This window comes from Solanum stenotomum, chromosome 8, assembly GCF_019186545.1.
Source record: "Solanum stenotomum isolate F172 chromosome 8, ASM1918654v1, whole genome shotgun sequence".
In the NCBI taxonomy this organism is placed as follows: domain Eukaryota; kingdom Viridiplantae; phylum Streptophyta; class Magnoliopsida; order Solanales; family Solanaceae; genus Solanum; species Solanum stenotomum.
Genome location: NC_064289.1, coordinates 7,626,868 through 7,646,414, shown reverse-complemented (window position 1 = coordinate 7,646,414; position 19,547 = coordinate 7,626,868). Strand labels below are relative to the sequence as shown.

Sequence of the window (19,547 nt, the reverse complement as noted above, 5' to 3'; positions counted from 1 at the left end):
GTGGCCGGCTGATTAGCCGTACGTGATACACTTAATTTGCTTCGCCGGCACCAATTTAATTTGTTCACATTTAACAAGTAATACTTATGTTTTGACTACGATTATTAGTTCATTAATATATTGTAACCTCAATTGCAATACGTAGGGTGATAATGACATGTGCTATATATATTGTGGGTAAGTATTTTTTTTACACATATATATACATGATCTGAGCAAAACCAATTGATTCGGTAAACTATAAAGGCAGAATTCGCCTGCATTGAATCACTTTAAAATATGTAACCTTTCCTATTTGTAGTTGTACAACAGCTAATCTTAAGATTAGTGACATAATTTTCATTTCCATTAAATGTTACATCCAATTCTTAATGATTTAAAATTTTAAAGGGTCGCCTAATGAATTGGCCTCATACTAGGAAACTCCACCTCCACTGCATTGGTTTAAACAGCTTTACAATAGCTTGCAAATTTTGCCTTGAAATGCAATTTTTTATGGAGTAAAAAAAATAAATATACTCCATCCGTTTCAATTTGTTTGTCCTAATTTTTTTAGTTCGTTTAAAAAATAATGTCTCTTCCTTTTTTGTTTAAGACACAAGATACAAAATATTTTTTACTTTCTTAAAATCCGTGTCAAGTCAAAACCAGACAAATAAATTAACATGGAGGCAGTAGTATATATTAGAGTAGCACTAGCATTACTACTAGAGTCCAGGTATCTTCATTTGCTGCATTGTAAAAATCGGCAAGTATGCATTGTAAACAGTAAAAACCAAAGGTTCCAATTGATGCAGAAACATTGTAAAATACAATATGATATAATACTGTTATATGTTTCATATATGGCAAACACACTAAGCTCCCGATATGTGCAGGGTCTCTATTGTACGCAGTCTTACCCTACATTTCTGCAAAAGGCTATGACGACGTAGCATTATGTTTATATTACTGTATATGTCAACAAACAAAACAACAAATAGGATCTGACAAAGGGGAAATATTCTATCAGAATATCATAATTTTCATGACCTGATATTCTTTCCTTTTTATTTCACAAGGCAGAGTATTTTTCATGCCAAGGCTTATGGCTTCTTGGTGTTGTATCCTCATTTTTTACTTCCTGTTTCCTCTGATTTTCCCTAAGATCATAACAAATTTTACTTCTGCTATACCAACTCAGTTAACTAACATCCACCCTTTTCCATGTTCCGATCACATCAAGACGTGCAATGCTTTCCTCTATCAGCACAATAGTCTCTCAAAACAGAATATCACCTTTTTTTACTCTGTCAATGCATCAGCAATCGAGCCGATTAGCTATGATGACAGACAAGACTACTTAGTAAATGTACCTTGTACTTGCAAAGATGTTAATGGAACTGTTGGATATTTCTATGACACGATTTACAATCTGCAGTCAAGGGATACATTTGCAAATGTTTCTAATGACATTTATAGTGGACAGGCTTGGGAAGTTGGTGGAGAAGATAAAAGTTACAAGGCTGGGGAAAATGTAACTATGCATCTATTGTGTGGATGTGTGGAAGATGAACAAAAGACTGTGGTGACGTATACTGTTCAGCAGCACGATACTTTATCAAGTATCGGAGATTCACTTTCTTCTCAAGTCAGTGATATTGAGAACTTGAATCCTTATTTGAAATGGCCACAGTTTGTAGATGTTGGATGGCTATTATATGTGCCCATGTACAAAAATGGAGTTCCTCTACCAAGTACCGGTAAGTTATATCTTGTATTGAGATTTGTCTCTTTTTTATCTCATCAACTATGTATTACTATGTTGACTAAACAATTAGATCATCATATTGATTTCTCAGATTGTCACTCAACTAATAGTTATCATCTCAGAAAGTCACCTTTCTTCTTGATTCCAATTTCCTTCAACATCGAGAAAGTGATTTTATGAGAGAATAGTTATTAGCTGAGTGACAATCTGAGAAATCAAATCATGAAAGCAGATAGCTTGCTTATAAGCGTCTTGAGACTGTTGGCGAATTAGATCATCTCCTATTAGCAAATTTCTGTTTTTTTCATCAGTTAAATAGTCAGTATCTCATCCTTGGTTAGCAAAGTTCCATAAAATGTTAAGGAAATCACTCAGGAAGTTATTAGATGGTATATACATTAAACAGTGCTATTTGATTATTAGAAATTGACTTTTCGTTGCTTCATTTTACCCATCATTCAACAGGAAAGAATCACAAAGCACACAAATGGATGGTATTAGTTGGAATACTATCAGCTGTGACAGTACTTTCAATCTGCACTGTGATAGTATTTATTCTAAGGAGAAATAGATTGCAGAGACGCGTCAAGGAGGATGCTGCAGCTGTTTCCAAAAGCTTTAGTACAAAAAAAAACATGTCACTTCAGAAGCAGTACATGTATAAAGATCATACTGAAGGTTTACTGTTTGCCATTTATTTATGCAAAACAGGAAAAGATTGCATGACAGAAAATTAATACAATCAATTTATTCAACTCTGCAGAAATGCCAGTTTTCGAATCAGAAAGGCCAGTAATATACAGTCTTGAGGAAATAGCAGAAGCTACAAGCGATTGTGATGAGTCTAGGATTATCGGGGCAGGTGGATATGGGAGTGTGTATTATGGGACGATTGGAAAGCAGGTATCTAGCACTTCCTTTTGTTTCATTTTTTCTCAAGCCAACTCAGATTCTTCTGTGCCTCGCAATTAAAAGGCGATTATCAAACTGATTCTAGGAAGTTGCAATAAAAAAGATGAGGTCCAACAAGTCCAAGGAGTTTATGGCAGAGCTCAAAGTCTTATGCAAGATCCATCACATAAATGTGGTAAGTAATCAGATTTAATAACTGAAAGCTGCAATTTACTTTGATGATGCTCCAGTATTTATGAAGAGTTCATCGTGTAGGTGGAGCTGTTGGGATATGCCAGCGGCGATGATCACCTCTACTTGGTCTATGAGTATGTTCCAAATGGCTCTCTCAATGAACATCTTCATCAACCACTGCTAAAAGGTATTCAATAACATGTAAATTCAACCTTAAGCTCATATTGATACAAAATTTAAGCGATAACAGTCCACTAGTTAAAAGAAATCATAAACTGTATAACTCTGTTTAGGAATGCTGAGAAGCTTCAACCAATATGGAGAAAGGATAAAAAGAACTAAGATTTCAAAAGGCAAAAAAGAAGAATTAAGCAGAATCATTAGTTAGCTCACATCCACTTGTTCTGAACCAGGTCATAAGCCTCTAAGTTGGACTACAAGAACACAGATTGCTGTAGATACTGCAAGGGGTATCGAGTATATCCATGACCATACAAAATCTCGGTATGTTCACCGTGATATTAAAACGAGTAACATTCTACTGGATGAAGCCATGAGAGCTAAGGTGCCTTCTTGACTCCTTCAAGTACATAGATAGATGAACTAAAACTTTAGTGAAGAATTTGTAGTTTTCATTTATCATACATCCAAGAAAGTGCTCTTTTATAGGTTGCAGATTTTGGCCTGGCAAAACTAGTTGGTCGAACCAATGAAGATGAATTCTTGGCGACCCGCCTAGTTGGAACACCAGGATATCTCCCCCCTGAGTAAGCATCTGCATTTAGTCATTCTTGCTAGTCCTTTTTCTTGTCTTTTTACAATGGAATGCTATATTGTCTTGCAACATCAGAACCATATGATTAGAAGAATTTATAAGATTTGCTTCTGATGTCTCATATGTTACAGATCTGTGAAAGAACTGCAGATAACTACCAAAACAGATGTTTTTGCATTTGGAGTAGTTCTTGCAGAACTAATTACTGGCAAACGTGCACTCATTCGTGAAAATGGAGATCCAAACAAGATGAAATCACTTATCTCTATTGTAAGTCAACTATTTAGCAGAGATATATTAAGGAATGAAACACAACCACATGAATGACCATCCGAAAGAAATGACTCTATTTTAGAACATGACTTGAAATACTAAAAAATGCTTATACGAAAGAAGAACCTAAAATGAAGAATAAGTGAGATGTATGCATTTCTTAGAGCATGGATGTCAGGAGATCACTTTCTTGCTTGTTACAGCTTAAATTTATATACATTATATGTAGTCTTCCATTAACCAAAAAAGGTGTCAACTGAATGGTCAGATTCACGAAATTTTCCAAGACGAGGATCCGGACTCAGCATTAGAATCTTCTATAGATGGAAATCTCAAGGGATGCTACCCCATGGAAGATATATACAAGGTTGGAAATCTAAAAAATCTTGATGTCCAAGTCTCTAATTCTTCTACTTCTATTTTGATGGCCAGTAGACTATGCATCTAGAGCTGATATTTTCTCATTACACTACAGATGGCCGAAATTGCAGAGTGGTGTCTAAGTGAAAATGCAATTAACAGACCAGAAATGCGGGAGGTGGTTGTTTCATTATCTCAAATCAGGATCTCCTCCACAGAGTGGGAGGCATCATTAGGAGGCGATAGCTTGGTTTTTAGTGGAGTCTTTAATGGGAGATGAAATGCATTTCAAGAAGTGACTTAATTTTAAAATAGAGTGAAAATCTTACTACTTCCAGTAGTCAATGTTCTACTAATTGATGGACTTATTTTCTTTTCCAGTCTTGTAAAGCTAAAGAATGTTTTGGTAAACATGAATATAAATACAACATTTTGATTTCTACTTGGCTTCAGAGTAATCCTCCGAAATTAAAGTTGTTTATTGACCAAATATGTACAGGCATAAAAAATTAGGATAACTGTGTCATCCTCAACAGAGAATTTTAAAGTCTGGACTATTCTGTTATGCAGAATAAAACCAATACTTGATGTTAAGACTTAATATGCTAACAAGTGCCTCAGCTACTGAAAGCTTACATGGGTGAGTTACTCATCGAAGAATGTCTTAAGCTCAACCAAATTTCTCTGATTAGACTGTTCTAAGCACTCATTAACTCGATTAGAAATCAAATTTGAGTGATCAATCCCTACAACTACCTAAAGTAATAGTCACAAGGACAGTAACAAAGTATTATCATACAGAATATTGCTTGGAATCCACCTGGCGGACAGATTCCTTCTGTAAAGAGAAATGTAAGTTATGATCTTCCAATTACTGGAGAGGATTTTTGATCCTGAAGGGAGATTATAGTTTCAAAAGCACCCACCAGAGCCTTGACCTTGCTTCTCCTAGTCTTGGCAAGCTTGCTTGCCGTAACTTCAATCACGTTGTTGAACAAACTTGGAGTTTCTTTTGAATCCTCTATACCATTGGATCGAAGATTTACTGTCACAACTTCGTCTTTCGCAGCATATGAATGGCCATCAGCAGTGAATTTTCTCAAGCCTTTTCCTATTAGATTACCATTTTCATTTTCGCCCTTATCTTTTATGGTGACTTGCCTCAACTTTTGTTTCCGCGGACTGTCATTCTCAGATTGGATATCAATTGTCTTCCCTTTTTTGAACTTGAGCAGTTTAGGATTGCAATCTTCATTTTCTAAGCCAACTTGTCCAGCTTTCCGAGGTTTTGTGCCTTGCTTCTGAGTTGTAGTTCCATTTTGACTGGTGCTAGAGCTTGTTTCATCACAGTGAGCAGACTCATTTGCTGAGTTTGATGATGGTGACATCAATGAACATGAGGAAACGGACGACTGGGTAGTGGTGTCAATATTTCTTGAGTTACTACCACCTGAAGATGGTGAAAATGATGGGGAACAAAGGGATGATGAAGCTGTCTTTCCTCGTTTTGGACCATCTCTATGCAAAGAGGATTCTTTGGCCTTACTATTTTCCTGGGAAATACCTGTAGTGTTGCTTTTAGTCTTTGATTCTCTATGATGCGACGTCTTCTTTGTCACATTTTCATGACTGATTTTCCCAGTCTTGCTTGGTGCAAGACTAGTCCTACTGTTAAGTTGAGAAGCCTTTCTGGGAGAGTTATTACTGGATGTTGTGCTCGATACTTTTTTCACAGAAGATTTTGGAGACAATGAAACAGTTGAGGTAACAACACTCTTTTTCTTACTTAGCTCTGAGGACCCACCGTCGTTCTCCATTTTACAGCTGTGGTTTTGTCTACTGCTAGATCCATTCGATAGAGACTCTTGAACTTTCGAAGAACTCCCAGGTATAAAGTTGTCACTGTATCTTCTTTGATGCCTTCTTGATGCATTTTCTTCCAAAGGCTTAAGCTTGGAGTCACTTTGTTGATTTACAGAAGGTGCTACTCTTTTGGTGGACGATTGTATTTCCTGTCCATTGACTTGGCAAGTTGTCTGGCTCTTGATCTCTGAAGGTAGTTTAGTTGAGCCTGGTACTTTCTTCCTTTCTGGGATTTTCCCTAATGTTGCTCTTGAGGGCCGAGGAATCTTTGCCTTTGTTGGAGAATCATGTTCATAACCATGTTTGCACATATCATGGCATGAACTTCTTGGAACGTCAAGATAACGTGACAAGACCTTGTATCCTCCCATTTCAAAGCCTACACTTCCAGTTGAATTCCTTCTTACACGATTTACTATAGGCTCGATTTTCTCCAGGTTTTCAGGTATTCCATCAGCCATTGTAAGAGAAGGAAATGAAATAGCAAATCAACACCCCTGCAGATATGTTCAGCATGATATAGAGGGGTTTAGAGTAAGCAACTAAAAATCTTTGTGAATATTTTCTGTTACTTCCCAAACTGCTAAACAAGAGTACTCACCGGGACCTGAAAGCAAGAAGTACCAGAGTGCTTTTTGAACCGTCAACTTCACACGTTTGGCGTCCTAAATAGATAGAAACAAGGACATGTTAACTGGTGAAGATCAGGTGGGGATGCTTTTTCATCCATGGCTTGTGTGACTAAAATCAACATTCTGTCATAAAATGCAGATAACAACAAAAGGAGAATTACATACATTTAGTTCCCTCTATATTCATAACCTACAGCTGCTAACATGAACTAGAGCAGCTAGAAAGCTAAAAAGCGATATGCTATCACTTATTTCATAACAGTTGGAGGAAAAAAACAGGATAAAACGACAACAAGAAAATGTTCTTTTCAGAAGCTTTCGGTTACTGCTTTCATCTGTCCATTCCACCAACTTGAACTCTTATCATCTAATTAATCCTAATAGATTAGTACAAATTCTTATCTCCCAATCAACAATAAACTGAAAAATGCTAATGCTCAAATTTGGCTATATCACTAACATCATAGAGGCTGAGAACATAAACTCTAGCACAGATGTTTTGGTCATATTAAATTAATGAACATCTCCATTTCTTGACACCAAATATATAACCTTGCTTGTTCAGGCGAGATTTCCAGACCTCACTTTGTGAAATTACATTGTTTTGTTCAGGTGAGATTACACCATATATTTGATATTCCCTATTATCAGCAGCATTATTATATTAGAAAATTTAATCAACATCTCCATTTTCAATGTGCTAGATGAACAATCTTATATTCCATGAATTTGGATCTCCTAATTGAGGTACTCTTTTTCAACAAACTTCTAAAATCAGATTATGTTAAAAGAAAGAATGAATTTGGCTATAAACAAATCATACCATTGAGGCTTTCAGAAAAGAAACAAGAAGTACTACTACCAACAATAGAAACAAGAAGCTTTGATCATCAAGAAGAAAACTCAATTCTAAAAATAAGAATCAAGAAACTTTTAACTACCACATAAAGAAAAAAAATGTTAAGAAGAAAAAATGTTTTGTTGAAATTATACCTTTTACTTTGATGCAAGGAAGAGGGACCCCAAACAATTGGTTAAAATTTGTTTTGTGGGAAAGAAGGGAATAAGAAAGAAGCTTTGATCTTATTGGTAGAAATGACAAATTTATGTGAGAACAAGCGTAATTGTAGCAAAGATAAATCTTCACAAAAAAATTACAATAAGCATAGAAAGTAAAAATAAAAAATTGTCTTAATTAATTCGTGCGTAAGGTAAAGTTATAGTAATTGTATATTTAGTTCATATAAAAACCGTTTTGAGTTTTGCATTCAATATCATAGTTGGTTTGATGATCAGAACATTTGAAACTGAACCAAGAGATTAACAAATATGTATATATCTGGAAATATATTTATTTGTACCCCATGTTTCAATCGAAATAAATTAATCTAAAGAGAGATATGAACTAAAAAGAGAATACATATCATTTAATTTGATTTAAGAAAGTTCTTAGGATTCACTCAAAAGACTAGACTAGAATGCCTGAAACCATAAACTAATAAATTATTCTTTATGGCCATCAATTGACCATAAACTCATTAGATTGTGTATATTATTTGAATTTAATGTCATAAATTCTAGCCATTTTAGTAAATACTTATTGTTTCCTTATGCAAACTTTCAACGTGAATATAAATACAAAAAAAAAATAAAAATGGTTTCAAGAAGAACTAGGGGTTTGTTGTGAAACTCAGAAAAAGAAAAAGTTGTTCATTCCAAACTAATGTTAAGTAAGTTACCAACTATGAACAAAAGGGTGGTTGTCTCTACCATTGGTAACTTGAATATGAACACTTCCATTGGAGTAATTGAAGTATTCTATATGCATTCTTGGCTAAATATATGTACATAATATCTCCAACAGTACTAAAAAAAAGGGGAAGAAAAGCCTAGCAGTCAACTTCCTGTACTATAAATACATTAGTCCAGAAATATACTCTCCATTAAATTACTCAGCAGCTAAGAAAAGAGGAGACACATAAGACTTAGCTCTCCGAGTCCTTTGCCGCTTTTTTGTCACCCCCCAGCCTTTCAAAAATCTGTCTGTGATCCCATGTTTGTTATCCAAAGTATGCTGCAGTAGGAGTGAGCACATTGTTCTCTCTCCATCATTGGACCGTCTCCTACCTCTGGAACTCGTCCTACTCGGAGTTTTTTTCCATGGACTGGGTTTTGAAGCAACATTTGTTTCATTTACTTGATGCAAAAGGGATTCCACTGCAGGTAAGACATCTGCTTGAAGGTCCTTCTGATCCTTTGTCCTCCTTGCTTGACCCCTCCTTGGCTGATTACACACAATGCCTTTTTCCTTCTTTTTTGCAACCTTCAAGTAACTAAGACTATTATCCATGTGCCCCTTTCTCAGATTAAGCTTCATCCGACTTGAAGCAGTCCTTTCTGAAAGAAGTACATCGCGCCCGAAATGGACTTCCATGGATTGTTCAACTTCATTCTCTTGACTACTTGCCAAAGAAGTAGCAACTTCAGCAAGCCCGCGTAGACAGTTGCTGGAAGTTTCAGACGGTTCAGCAATGGCATTCTTTGAGTACCTGTGGACCACAGATGATGAAATAAAAACAAGTATATCAGCTGCAACCGTGTCAGACTCGATTGGATCATCATGGCCTCTTCTTGGCAAATGGATTGATGTTCTGATATTAATGTCCTGAGAATCTCCTCTAGGTGGAGAGCACTCCTTATTTTCTGGGCTAACAGGACCTTTTAGATCTCTTTCTGCAGTAGACTTTGTTGCTTCACTTGGACCTTTTAGATCTTCTTTGATGCAAGAGTTTAAGTCGATGCAAATATTAGCTGTTGAAAGCTTGCTATCAATTCTAGAACCTACAAGGTGATTATCCCTGGTGCATTTTCTATATTCAGCTGTTGAATTAGGAACCATGTTACTGTCAGGAACCTCAGAATTTTTATGTATCTCTACATTTCTGCCTTCAGGGAAATTAAGATGGGAAATGTCGAAGGATGGTGCAGACTGGCAGTCAGACAAACGGGTAGAAGGTGTCAAATTCAAGTCCATGCCGTTCCCAGAACTAGTGTAGTCTGAAAACTTGTGGTCTTTTACAGAAGCAATGTGTTCACCTGTACTATCACTTGCATCATGCTGCATAAAGCAAGAAGTCAAACTTCCAGAAGTTGGAGTGGACGCAGGACCTAGGTCCATATTTAACTTCTTTACAGTGAGACTAGAATTCCTAATAGAGGACTCAGTACTCTTGCTGAATGATGCATCAGTATTAAAGCATGAAAGTGCTGCAACAGGAATCTGCTTAAATTCTCTCCAAGAGGAAATCACCAGTGATTTATCAGTTGTGGTTTCAGCATGAATCTTGTCTACATTTTCTAAGGGCAACGATGCTGGTTGATTACATGGAAGAAGTGCTCTCCCAACAGAAGAAACTTCATCAAACGACTTCAAGTTGCTTTCATCTCTCCCTGAAAGTGCATATAATAAAAATTGTGAAACTTCATTCTATAAATAGCTTTTAGATAGAAAGGCTGTAATCCTATGGAGAAGCCAGTCATTAGGAAATAACTGATGCAACATAAGAAATAAAATCAGGTATTGTGCAAGAACAATAAAAGGAAAAGAGCATGATGGCATCTTCAGAATTATGATCAGAATCTTTTCTCAAGGGAAATTCAGGATACCTTCTTTATTCAGAGTTGAGCATTCTGCACGTGCCATACCGGATAAATCCAGATCTCTGTCCCTAATTTCCTCGTGAATGTTATTCGATTCAAATGCCGAATTTGGACAATCTGACTCAAAAGGCTGTACAGGTTCATTCAGGTCAAACAAAAGAAAGGTACCCCTACAACTTGAGGGAGAACTGGAAGAGTTTCCAGAGGCAACAAGGTTGACTTTCGAAGAACATTGAGGTTGAAGTTCTGAGATCAAAATATTTGTCTTTTTAGCCGCAGGATTTTCTTCCTCAAATTGCTCCCTGTATTCATTATTAATGCCTTTTTCTGCCGGAAGTTCAAGGTCCAACATTCTCTTCCTTGACGTGTCGTCCTTAAATGATGATGGCTTGCATTCGTTTAAAATGTTTTGACCTGAAAGACAGTCACCTCCAGGTTGCACAGTCTTACCAGCACCAGAACTAAAGGGATCTTGAAACATTTCTTTACTTGGTGCATATGGTTCAATGCTCGTGAGATTTACTGAGTGCCTAAAGGTTTTCTCAGAAATGTCAGACCTAAACAGAGACACAAAAGTATTTGCCTTTGATGCTTGCAAGTGTATATGATCTTCTACTAGTTCTCTCTTTTTCATCTCATCCATTAATTCTCTTTGTCTTCCATATAAGCGATGCAGCTCATTGACCTGAAAGAAAACACAATTCAACTTCTGCTCCATCATGATCAATTAAGTGAATCACCAAGTGATGAAGCACTCCCAAGGTCACCATTGCTCAAGACCAAAACTGATCAAATACGCTACATTCTTCAAAAGAAAGGATGAAATGAAATGGAGAAAGAAAAAGAAAACAAAATGCTCAAGAGAGAATATATAGGTAGAAGAAGCGCCAAATCTAGTAGCATTTATGAAAGGTTTACTGTAATCCACAACAAAGAGCAAGTTATAAATTAATAAATCAGGATAGTTAATTCCAGAAACATGAAAGGATATATAAGTGCAATTCATTTACATGAAACAAACTGAAGACTTGGTTGAATATTTCGTCAAGATGGCAATAATCTGTTTCAAAGGCTAGCCAAAGGTAAGACCATGTATATACCTGATATCTAAATGTTGCATCGTGTTTGAGTATTGTCTGTCTCAATATTTTTTTCTGATAAACTACATCCTGGCTCTCGTCTACCATAAACGGAGGAAATGCAAGATGTAAGGCTCTACTACTGTTGCAGGCGATATCACTGTGGGGTATTGACTGTGAATTACCCGTAAGGCTGACAACATTATCTCTTGGGTAGTAGTATCCTGGACGATAATTAGTGCACTGCATTTTCACCTCCTCCCTGGGACAGAACATGACAAAGAGTTAGAATGTGCTGCTCTTTGACCCCTGCCTATGACCCAATATAACATATAATGTAAACATGCATATAAAACTGGATTATTCCTCAATATCTTACAGTAAAATTTCCATCATCAGGCAATGCCCTTACTTTTTCAAGGAACGGGAAGACTAAAAGAAGATACTGTGATATTGTCTGCGTTAGGTTAACTGCGCACAATTTTCCTCAAAAGGCCTCACACAAGGAACGGGAAGACTTTGTACTGCCAACAGCTACTAATTAACCGAATTCGTTAGCATTTTCAAAATTTTGTTTGTTTCGTAAAACTATCTCATTAACTCCTTTGCCGCAATGCGAACGACTCTGAATTAGGTAGATTAGTCATATAAAACTGGATTATCCCTCAACTTCAATATCTTACAGTAAAATTTCCATCAGGCAATGCCCTTACTTTTTCAAGGAACGGGAAGACTAAAAGAAGATAATGTGATATTGTCCGCTTTAGGTTAACTGCGCACGATTTTTCTCAAAAGGCCTCACACAAGGAACAAGAAGACTTTGTACTGCCAACAGCTAATAATTAACCGAATTCGTTAGCATTTTCAAAATTTTGTTTGTTTCGTAAAACTATCTGATTAACTCCTTTGTCGTGATGCGAACAACTATGAATTAGGTAGATTAGCCATATAAAGCAGGATTATTCCTCAACTTCAATATCTTACAGTAAAATTTCCATCAGGCCATCCCCAACTTTTTCAAGGAACGGGAAGACTAAAAGAAGATACTGTGATATTGTCCGCATTAGGTTAACCGCGCACGATTTTTCTCAAAAGGCCTCACACAAGGAACAGGAAGACTAATCTACCTAATTCAGAGTCATTCGCATCACGACAAAGGAGTTAATGAGATAGTTCTACGAAACAAACAAAATTTTAAAAATGCTAACAAATTTGGTTAATTATTAGCTGTTGACAGTACAAAGTCACACATCCACTCATCCAACAACCAATAAGAGGAAGAAGAACTTCTTTGGAGTCACAGTCAACACAAGGTGAACCAATCTGACTTTTGAGTTAGATTTCAAAAACTCAGAAACAAACATACGTCACCAGTCATACAGATAAATAGATGGAACAGGCAGATTGTTCGCTTTAGGTTAACTGCGCACGATTTTTTTCTAAAGGCCTTGCACAAGGAACCGGAAGACTAATCTACCTAATTCAGAGTATTCGCATCACGACAAAGGAGCTAATGAGATAGTTCTACGAAACAAACAAAATTTTGAAAATGCTAATTCGGTTAATTATTAGCCGTTGGCAATACAAAGTCACACATCCACTCATCCAACAACCAATTAGAGGAAGAAGAACTTCTTTGGGGTCACAGTCAACACAAGGTGAACCAATCTGACTTTTGAGTTAGATTTCAAAAACTCAGAAACAAACATACATCACCAGTCATACAGATAAAGAAATGGCAAATCAAAGCACTTAAAACAAAAGATTCTGAACAAAACCACTAAAGGTAAAAATATCACAATGCACAGATCCAACAGAAAGAATCAACAGTCAAACACAAAGAGCACAGATAAAAAACACCCAAACATCAACATCCCAACACAGCAAAAATACACAAACAAAGATGCAATTAACAGCTTGAGAAAGAAAACAAACACAACAAGAGAAATCCACCAAGATTATCATCAAAGGTCAGAATTTCAAGAAATTACCAAAGACCCAAGTTTTAAAATGCAACCGCTTGGGGAAAAAAACAAATCCCAGCAAGAGAAATCCACCAGATTATCATCAAAGGTCAGAATTTCAAGAAATTAGCAAAGACCCAAGTTTTTAAAATGCAACCGCTTAGGAAAAAAACAAACCCCAGCAAGAGAAATCCACCAAGATTATCATCAAAGTGCAGACTTTCAAGAAACTACCAAACACCCAAGTCTTGAAAATGCAACAGGTTGGGAAAAAAACAAACCCCAGCAAAATATATCTCTTATTCAAGATTACCTCTAGCTCTAGCTCCCTGCTAGCACGAAAAGAATCCAAGAAAACCCATCAGAGTAGAAGAAACTCAGAGAGAAAGTGAAACTTTACAGAAAATGGTGTGGAGAAAAAGATGCTTGTTAGATGGTACAATGTCATAGGGAAAATGCGGAAAGAATGGAGCTTTCCGGATCTGCTGGGGCCACTATGTATGTACAAAGGAAGATGGAAAGAGAGAGAGAAGAATAATTAGTACTCTAGTAACTGACATGGGAAGAGAGAGGCATAGAATTTGTCAAGACATTGGATCTATCTTCCCCAATTATATCTATTCTTGGATTTTTCTTGGTGATCAACTGTATGAAAAAATGGATCAACTTTTTAGATTCTCACCCCTATCCTTGTCCTCTTTCCATTCATAAATCATAAATACTGTTTAATTTTTAAAAAAATATTAAAAACACCTCTAAATTTGACGTAAATTATTAATTTCATCTTTAAATTATTAATTACCATAAAAACATTATTTTACTTAACTAATTAAAATAGATATATCCCCAATATACAACACGACACAACAAATGGTCTCAAATTCTTATAAAAGTATGGACTCTTAATAAAAATTCCAAAAAAGTGTTGAAGACACCCATAAACTTTGGCGAGAATTTAGGGGTGTATTTCACTAATGTTGTAAGATCGGAGGTGTATTTAAGTTCAGTTAGTCAAGTAATAAGTGTTTATAAGGCTGTCAAATGTTCGAAGACGAAACTAATAATTTGGGTCAAGTTTAAAGTTGTTTTCGATACTTTATCACAAATTTTTAAGTTGATTGATATTGATTTGAAAAATATTTTAGTAAATAATAATAAGATATTATTTTTAAAATATAATAAACTTAATGTATGAAGCAATAGATATTTATTTCTTATCTGGGTTGTCATAATGATTGGTTGATTTTCTTGTTAAATTAGTTTCCCCTTAAAACATAATTTTTTATTCAAGATTCGAATAATTAATCATCGACAAGAAAGTGGTTGTAAATGGAAGGATTTAATGTTGGTTTATCTCAAAATTTTAAATGACTAAAATAGTACAATTATACTATTACATGTTCAAAATTCAGAAAGAGAGAGAGAAACGTCAAATTGTATGCAACCATATAAATGAACTACCTTATAAATCCCCAATATGGATAATCAATTTAGCTTAATTACGTTATGATAATTTATTCATGTACATTATCATGAGAAATTAGGAAAGAAAAAATAATTAAGGGAACGTTGGTGGTGGTGTTAACGGTAAAGTGCAAGGCATAACGCGTTAGGATTGACATGATATGGAAGTAGTTTTCACTTTACATCAAATAAAATATTTATTCGTTTCAATTTGTTTATCTTATTTTGATTTGTACACGTAGTTTAAGAAAATAAAGAACTTTTGAATTTTGTAATCTTAAATTAGATATGTCAAATGTATCAAAATTATCTTTAATCTTGAGATTTAAAACGTGTTATGTGAAAAATTAGAATTAAATAATTATCAAAAAGGAAAAAAGACATTCTTTTTTAAAATGGATTAAAAAAAAATAGGACAACCAAATTAAAACTGGAGCGAATAATAAAATAGGAAGTATATTATTGAAATATAATGTGATTGTTCACCCATGTGGATGAGTTAGTTATCCACGTGGTTAGTTAGTTACTAATGTTGTGACTGATTTGTCAGTTGTTGTTTGTTAGGATACGGTTAACTGACAGTTTAGTGGATAAGATATTTTGTATCAATTATATGCCTCCGTAAATAGAGGAGATGATGTACAGACAAAGTAACGGTTGACGATATTTTCAATACACAAATTTTATTTTCTATTTCGTTCTTCTATGATTTTCTGTGTTTCAAACTCTCCATTAATAAAGGTTTTAGCTTCATAACTCACTGTCTAACATGGTATCAGAGCCAGCGACATTGAATGTGCTAGCATTTTGTTTAATTTTTTGATTCGCACTTTAAATTGTTGAGATTCCATACATGAAAACAACGAAGATCGATTATAGTCATCCTTGTTTCAGAGGTCCCTCTGATACTTCAATTTTTGTGATTATCAAACTTGCTGAATCTGATAAATTTTGCAATATGGAGCAGATCTATGAGGATTGCACTTCTGGGAAAAAGGAATTTTAAATTCGTGATAGGTGCATGTTCGAAGGAATTGTACAAAGAACAATATTATGAGAAGTGAGAGACATGCAATACCATTATTCTCTCATGACTGATGAACATAATTGCTGAGGAACTTTTCTGATAGATCGTTTATGCTATAAGTGCTCACAAGGTATGGGAAGACTTGAAGGAACAATTTGGCAAGGTCGATCGAATTAGGATTTATCAATTACATAAAGAGATTATGACTCTCTCTCTCTCTCTCTCTCAAGGTACTGATTATGTCTCAGTTTATGTTATGCAAAAAAACTCTAGAATGAGTATTGTAACACCTCAAATTCGAGAAAATATAAAAAATGCAGTTTTCTAAGATCTGGTGTCAGAACCAACGGAAGCCACCGATGGACCATAGGTAGAACCACAGACCGTAGGTAGGGTTCTGTGGTTCAGTCCTAGACTTAGGGGATTTCAGGATCCATAGATGAGACATACGGTTGTGGGCCACGGCTCGTCGATGGACCCACAGACCGTATGTGGGGTCCGTTGTTGGGGTCCAAATTTTGAGTGTCTCTGATCCCACCCACGGTCGATCAGTACGGTCCGTGGTTGGACCTACGGACCGTAGGTGAGGGTCAGCAGTTATTCAGAGGAAATTAATTGCTAGGTCAATTTCAAACGGTCATATCTTTTAGCACAGAAAGAATTAGGTGGACCATGACCTATCAAATTAAAGATAATTGAATCATCTTTCCAACGCCAATGAGTTTGCTAAAATCCAAGCTTGGAGTAAAAAGTTATGCTCATTTTAGTGAAGCCCTATCAGACAGAACATGAACGACGACCCCAAACGATGGCTGGTAGTCCAAATGACGAACCGTTGTTTCCTCCGTGGATGGGCTTCGTCAGCATTTAGGTCAGGGTCATTTTAGAGTTTTCCTTATGCATTTGGGCACTTAAACTACGTCGTTTGATGACTAAACTACGTCGTTTTATTCAGAATAAGTCTAATAACCTAGCAGACATACCCAGAACCCTTATTCTTCAAAAATCATCCAAATTAGAACAAAAAGAGGAGAAAGAGGCGCCAGTTTCTTTCAAGAACAAGCAGCAGTGTTCTTCAAGGTTCATCCCCGAAATCTAAAGAATTTCTCGATGAATTTTGTCACCAGGTATGTGGGATTTTACTAGTGGGTTTCTTTCACCCATTAGGTCCCTAAAATCCAGTTAGTTCTTCAGATTCTCATAAACTGTTCAGACCTAAGGTTTCTAGATTTTCAAGATTTATTATTATGTTCTCTTGATCTAAATAACTTGTTTCTTAACAATTTAATATAATTCCATGCATAGAACTCAGAACCCTAGTTGTGTAGATTCTCTTAGTTCATGAATTACACTTTTTAGGTCAGTTAAACAGATAATCATTCTTCAGATTTTGAATGTCATTTTATTAGCATATAAACGTTGCATTCTCAGTTAGCATGTCAGTTTTGAGCTATTCAGTATTTCAGTTACATTTCGGTCATATACATATTCAGATGGAAGTAGATTTAGCACCGAGTTGGACTAGGGTTCAGCGTACCCTCATAGTCCTAGAAATACGTGCCTCCATAGGATTATAAGTCTCATCTGTTGGGCATCATCTTTAGTTATCACGCCACATTCATGCTTTTATACCCTTAGCAAGGTATATTGGATCCTCTTGATGGGGCGTATACATCGAACAATCATGCCTTTATACCCCTGGCAAGGTCTATTGGGTCCTCTCGATGGGGTGTATACATCGGACTTCATATTTAGCTCACGTGATTTATGTCGGTTAATAGTAGATCCCACAGTCAGACTTTTAGTGCATTGACCAGGTTTTCAGCATTTATATCAGTTTATAGTTCAACATATTATCTTCATAATTAGCACTTAGTCATTGCATTTAGCTCTGCTTTTCAGTTATATTTCAGTATTTATATTATGTTCAGATTATTGCATGCATTGCTTAGTAATGCTTTGTTCAGCTTAATAAATACATTTTGCATGCTCAGTACATTCCAAGTACTGACGCATACTCTGCGCTACATATATAGGTTTAGATACTTAGCATCCACATCACACTTAGATCAATTCTCGGTCCGCATTCAGCAGATTCAGTGGTGAGTCCTCATAATTCGAGGACAATAGACATGCTTCATTTTAGTCTTTACTTTCAGTTTTCCGTTTTGTTAGAGTTAGCTGGAGGGCATGTCCCAACAACTCAACTCAGTTAGAGGCTTTTCAAACATAGTAGTAGATTCAACTTGAGTTGTTATGTGATTGTTTCAGTTATCACTAAACTCTTAGTATGTTTTACATATTCAGACTAGTTGAGTTTTTCCCCACTTTAAATTATCCATTGTTTTAGCTTCCGCATAGTACATGTTTTATTCAGTAACTTTTATAGTATGCTTATAATATGCCAGACACAGGGTTAGCTTGGGGTCACTCGTGATCCTAGGTCCCGTGTTACGTCAAGGGGTAGCCTCGGGACGTGACAAGTATGATGTTGTAGTACCCTCGTCAAGTTGTGAATGTCTTAAATCGAAGGACACACATGAGATTCATAGAAACATGGCAAATAGGACTACTTATTTAATGTCTAGCGTTTTTTCAGGAGATTAGGTAGTGGACTCTGGTGCTTCCCACCATAGAGATGATCTTCTAAGTGACATTAGTTCTTATCTCAATTTCAAACCCTCCATTGATGGAGGTTTTAGCTCATAACTCATTTTCTAACATATATACTCCAGCTAGCTCTTAGCATCAATTAATTTTAGATTGATGATTAGCACGAAATCTAATTAATTTAATCAAACATAGAATAATGTTACTATTCACCATGTAGATTAGTTGCTAGTTAGATACTAATGTTTTGATTGATTGGTTGGTTGTTAATTTGTTAGGATACGATTAACTGGCAGTTTAGTGGATTGAATATTTTGTATCAATTACAAACCTTATAAAATGATGAGTGAAGATATTTTCAATACACAAATTTTATTTTTGCTTTGTTCTTTTATGATTTTCTCATTTTCAAACCCTCCATTGATGGAGGTTTTAGCTCATAAATTACTTTCTAACATATATACTCCAGCTAGCTGTTAGCATCAATTAATTTTAGATTGATGATTAGCACGAAATCTGATTAATTTAATCAAACATAGAATAACAACGGTGACAAATCAAATTACCTTTTTTTTCTTTGTTTTTTCCATATCCTAAGAAAATAAGGTTAAGCCGAGTTTAACGTTACATGTCAAATATTTTTTAAATAAGAAATTTGTCCAAGTTTCAAGAGGAACCTTTATTAGTTTATAGCTTGAGAGTGTGGCATACAAGACTTATGTCGATTTACAAAAATGACTTCAGAGATTTGAGATTTTAACCTTCTTTAGATCATGGAAATATTTTTTTTAAAAAAAATTAACAAGTTACACGCTCATGAATCAAGTTGGAGTCAAAAGTTCAAAATCATCCAATTTCAACGCCCTTGGGTATAATTTAGAAGTGCTTAACAGTCCACACAGAGGAGAAAAGCTGATTGGGCTGGGTAAGAATATTTCAGTGGGCTTACGTCCAAAAGAGGGGAGAAATGGATTGGGCTTTGATGCTTTCAGGATCAGATAGTC

At 35.6% G+C, this 19,547-nt stretch overlaps 3 protein-coding genes across 4 annotated transcripts; 1 reads left to right on the top strand and 2 right to left on the bottom strand.

The window, feature by feature from the left end:
* The first annotated feature begins 1,087 nt into the window (after positions 1-1,087).
* Positions 1,088-4,524, top strand: LOC125873421 (lysM domain receptor-like kinase 3). Its single transcript, XM_049554362.1, has 10 exons — positions 1,088-1,756; positions 2,221-2,428; positions 2,514-2,653; positions 2,748-2,837; positions 2,918-3,023; positions 3,250-3,401; positions 3,506-3,603; positions 3,743-3,881; positions 4,153-4,251; positions 4,360-4,524. The coding sequence occupies exons 1-10, from the start codon at positions 1,088-1,090 to the stop codon at positions 4,522-4,524; spliced, it is 1,866 nt and encodes a 621-aa protein (XP_049410319.1).
* Positions 4,525-4,784: 260 nt separating this feature from the next.
* Positions 4,785-7,846, bottom strand: LOC125873017 (suppressor protein SRP40-like). Its single transcript, XM_049553858.1, has 3 exons — positions 7,733-7,846; positions 6,709-6,772; positions 4,785-6,604 (listed from the first exon to the last, which is right to left on the bottom strand). The coding sequence occupies exon 3, from the start codon at positions 6,566-6,568 to the stop codon at positions 5,102-5,104; it is 1,467 nt and encodes a 488-aa protein (XP_049409815.1). The 5' UTR covers positions 6,569-6,604; positions 6,709-6,772; positions 7,733-7,846; the 3' UTR covers positions 4,785-5,101.
* A 590-nt stretch (positions 7,847-8,436) lies between these two features.
* Positions 8,437-14,128, bottom strand: LOC125873011 (uncharacterized). 2 transcript variants are annotated; one of them, XM_049553852.1, is made up of 4 exons: positions 13,756-14,128; positions 11,500-11,740; positions 10,406-11,084; positions 8,437-10,189 (listed from the first exon to the last, which is right to left on the bottom strand). In XM_049553852.1, exons 2-4 carry the CDS (start codon positions 11,725-11,727, stop codon positions 8,688-8,690), a joined length of 2,409 nt encoding a protein of 802 aa, XP_049409809.1. In that variant the 5' UTR covers positions 11,728-11,740; positions 13,756-14,128; the 3' UTR covers positions 8,437-8,687. The 2 variants fall into 2 exon arrangements, with proteins under 2 accessions (XP_049409809.1, XP_049409810.1); XM_049553853.1 differs by lacking the exon at positions 13,756-14,128 and adding an exon at positions 13,470-13,617.
* Between the last annotated feature and the right edge of the window lie 5,419 nt (positions 14,129-19,547).

Coding starts and splice junctions, on each gene's coding strand:
- LOC125873011 (XM_049553852.1), bottom strand. CDS start 11,727: ATGCAGTGCACTAATTATCGTCCAGGATACTACTACCCAAGAGATAAT. Junction 11,085..11,499: donor ATGCAACATTTAGATATCAG/GTATATACATGG, acceptor GTTTTCTTTCAG/GTCAATGAGCTGCATCGCTT. Junction 10,190..10,405: donor CTCAACTCTGAATAAAGAAG/GTATCCTGAATT, acceptor ATGCACTTTCAG/GGAGAGATGAAAGCAACTTG.
- LOC125873017 (XM_049553858.1), bottom strand. CDS start 6,568: ATGGCTGATGGAATACCTGAAAACCTGGAGAAAATCGAGCCTATAGTA.
- LOC125873421 (XM_049554362.1), top strand. CDS start 1,088: ATGGCTTCTTGGTGTTGTATCCTCATTTTTTACTTCCTGTTTCCTCTG. Junction 1,757..2,220: donor GTACCGGTAAGTTATATCTT/GTATTGAGATTT, acceptor TCAACAGGAAAG/AATCACAAAGCACACAAATG. Junction 2,838..2,917: donor AGATCCATCACATAAATGTG/GTAAGTAATCAG, acceptor TTCATCGTGTAG/GTGGAGCTGTTGGGATATGC.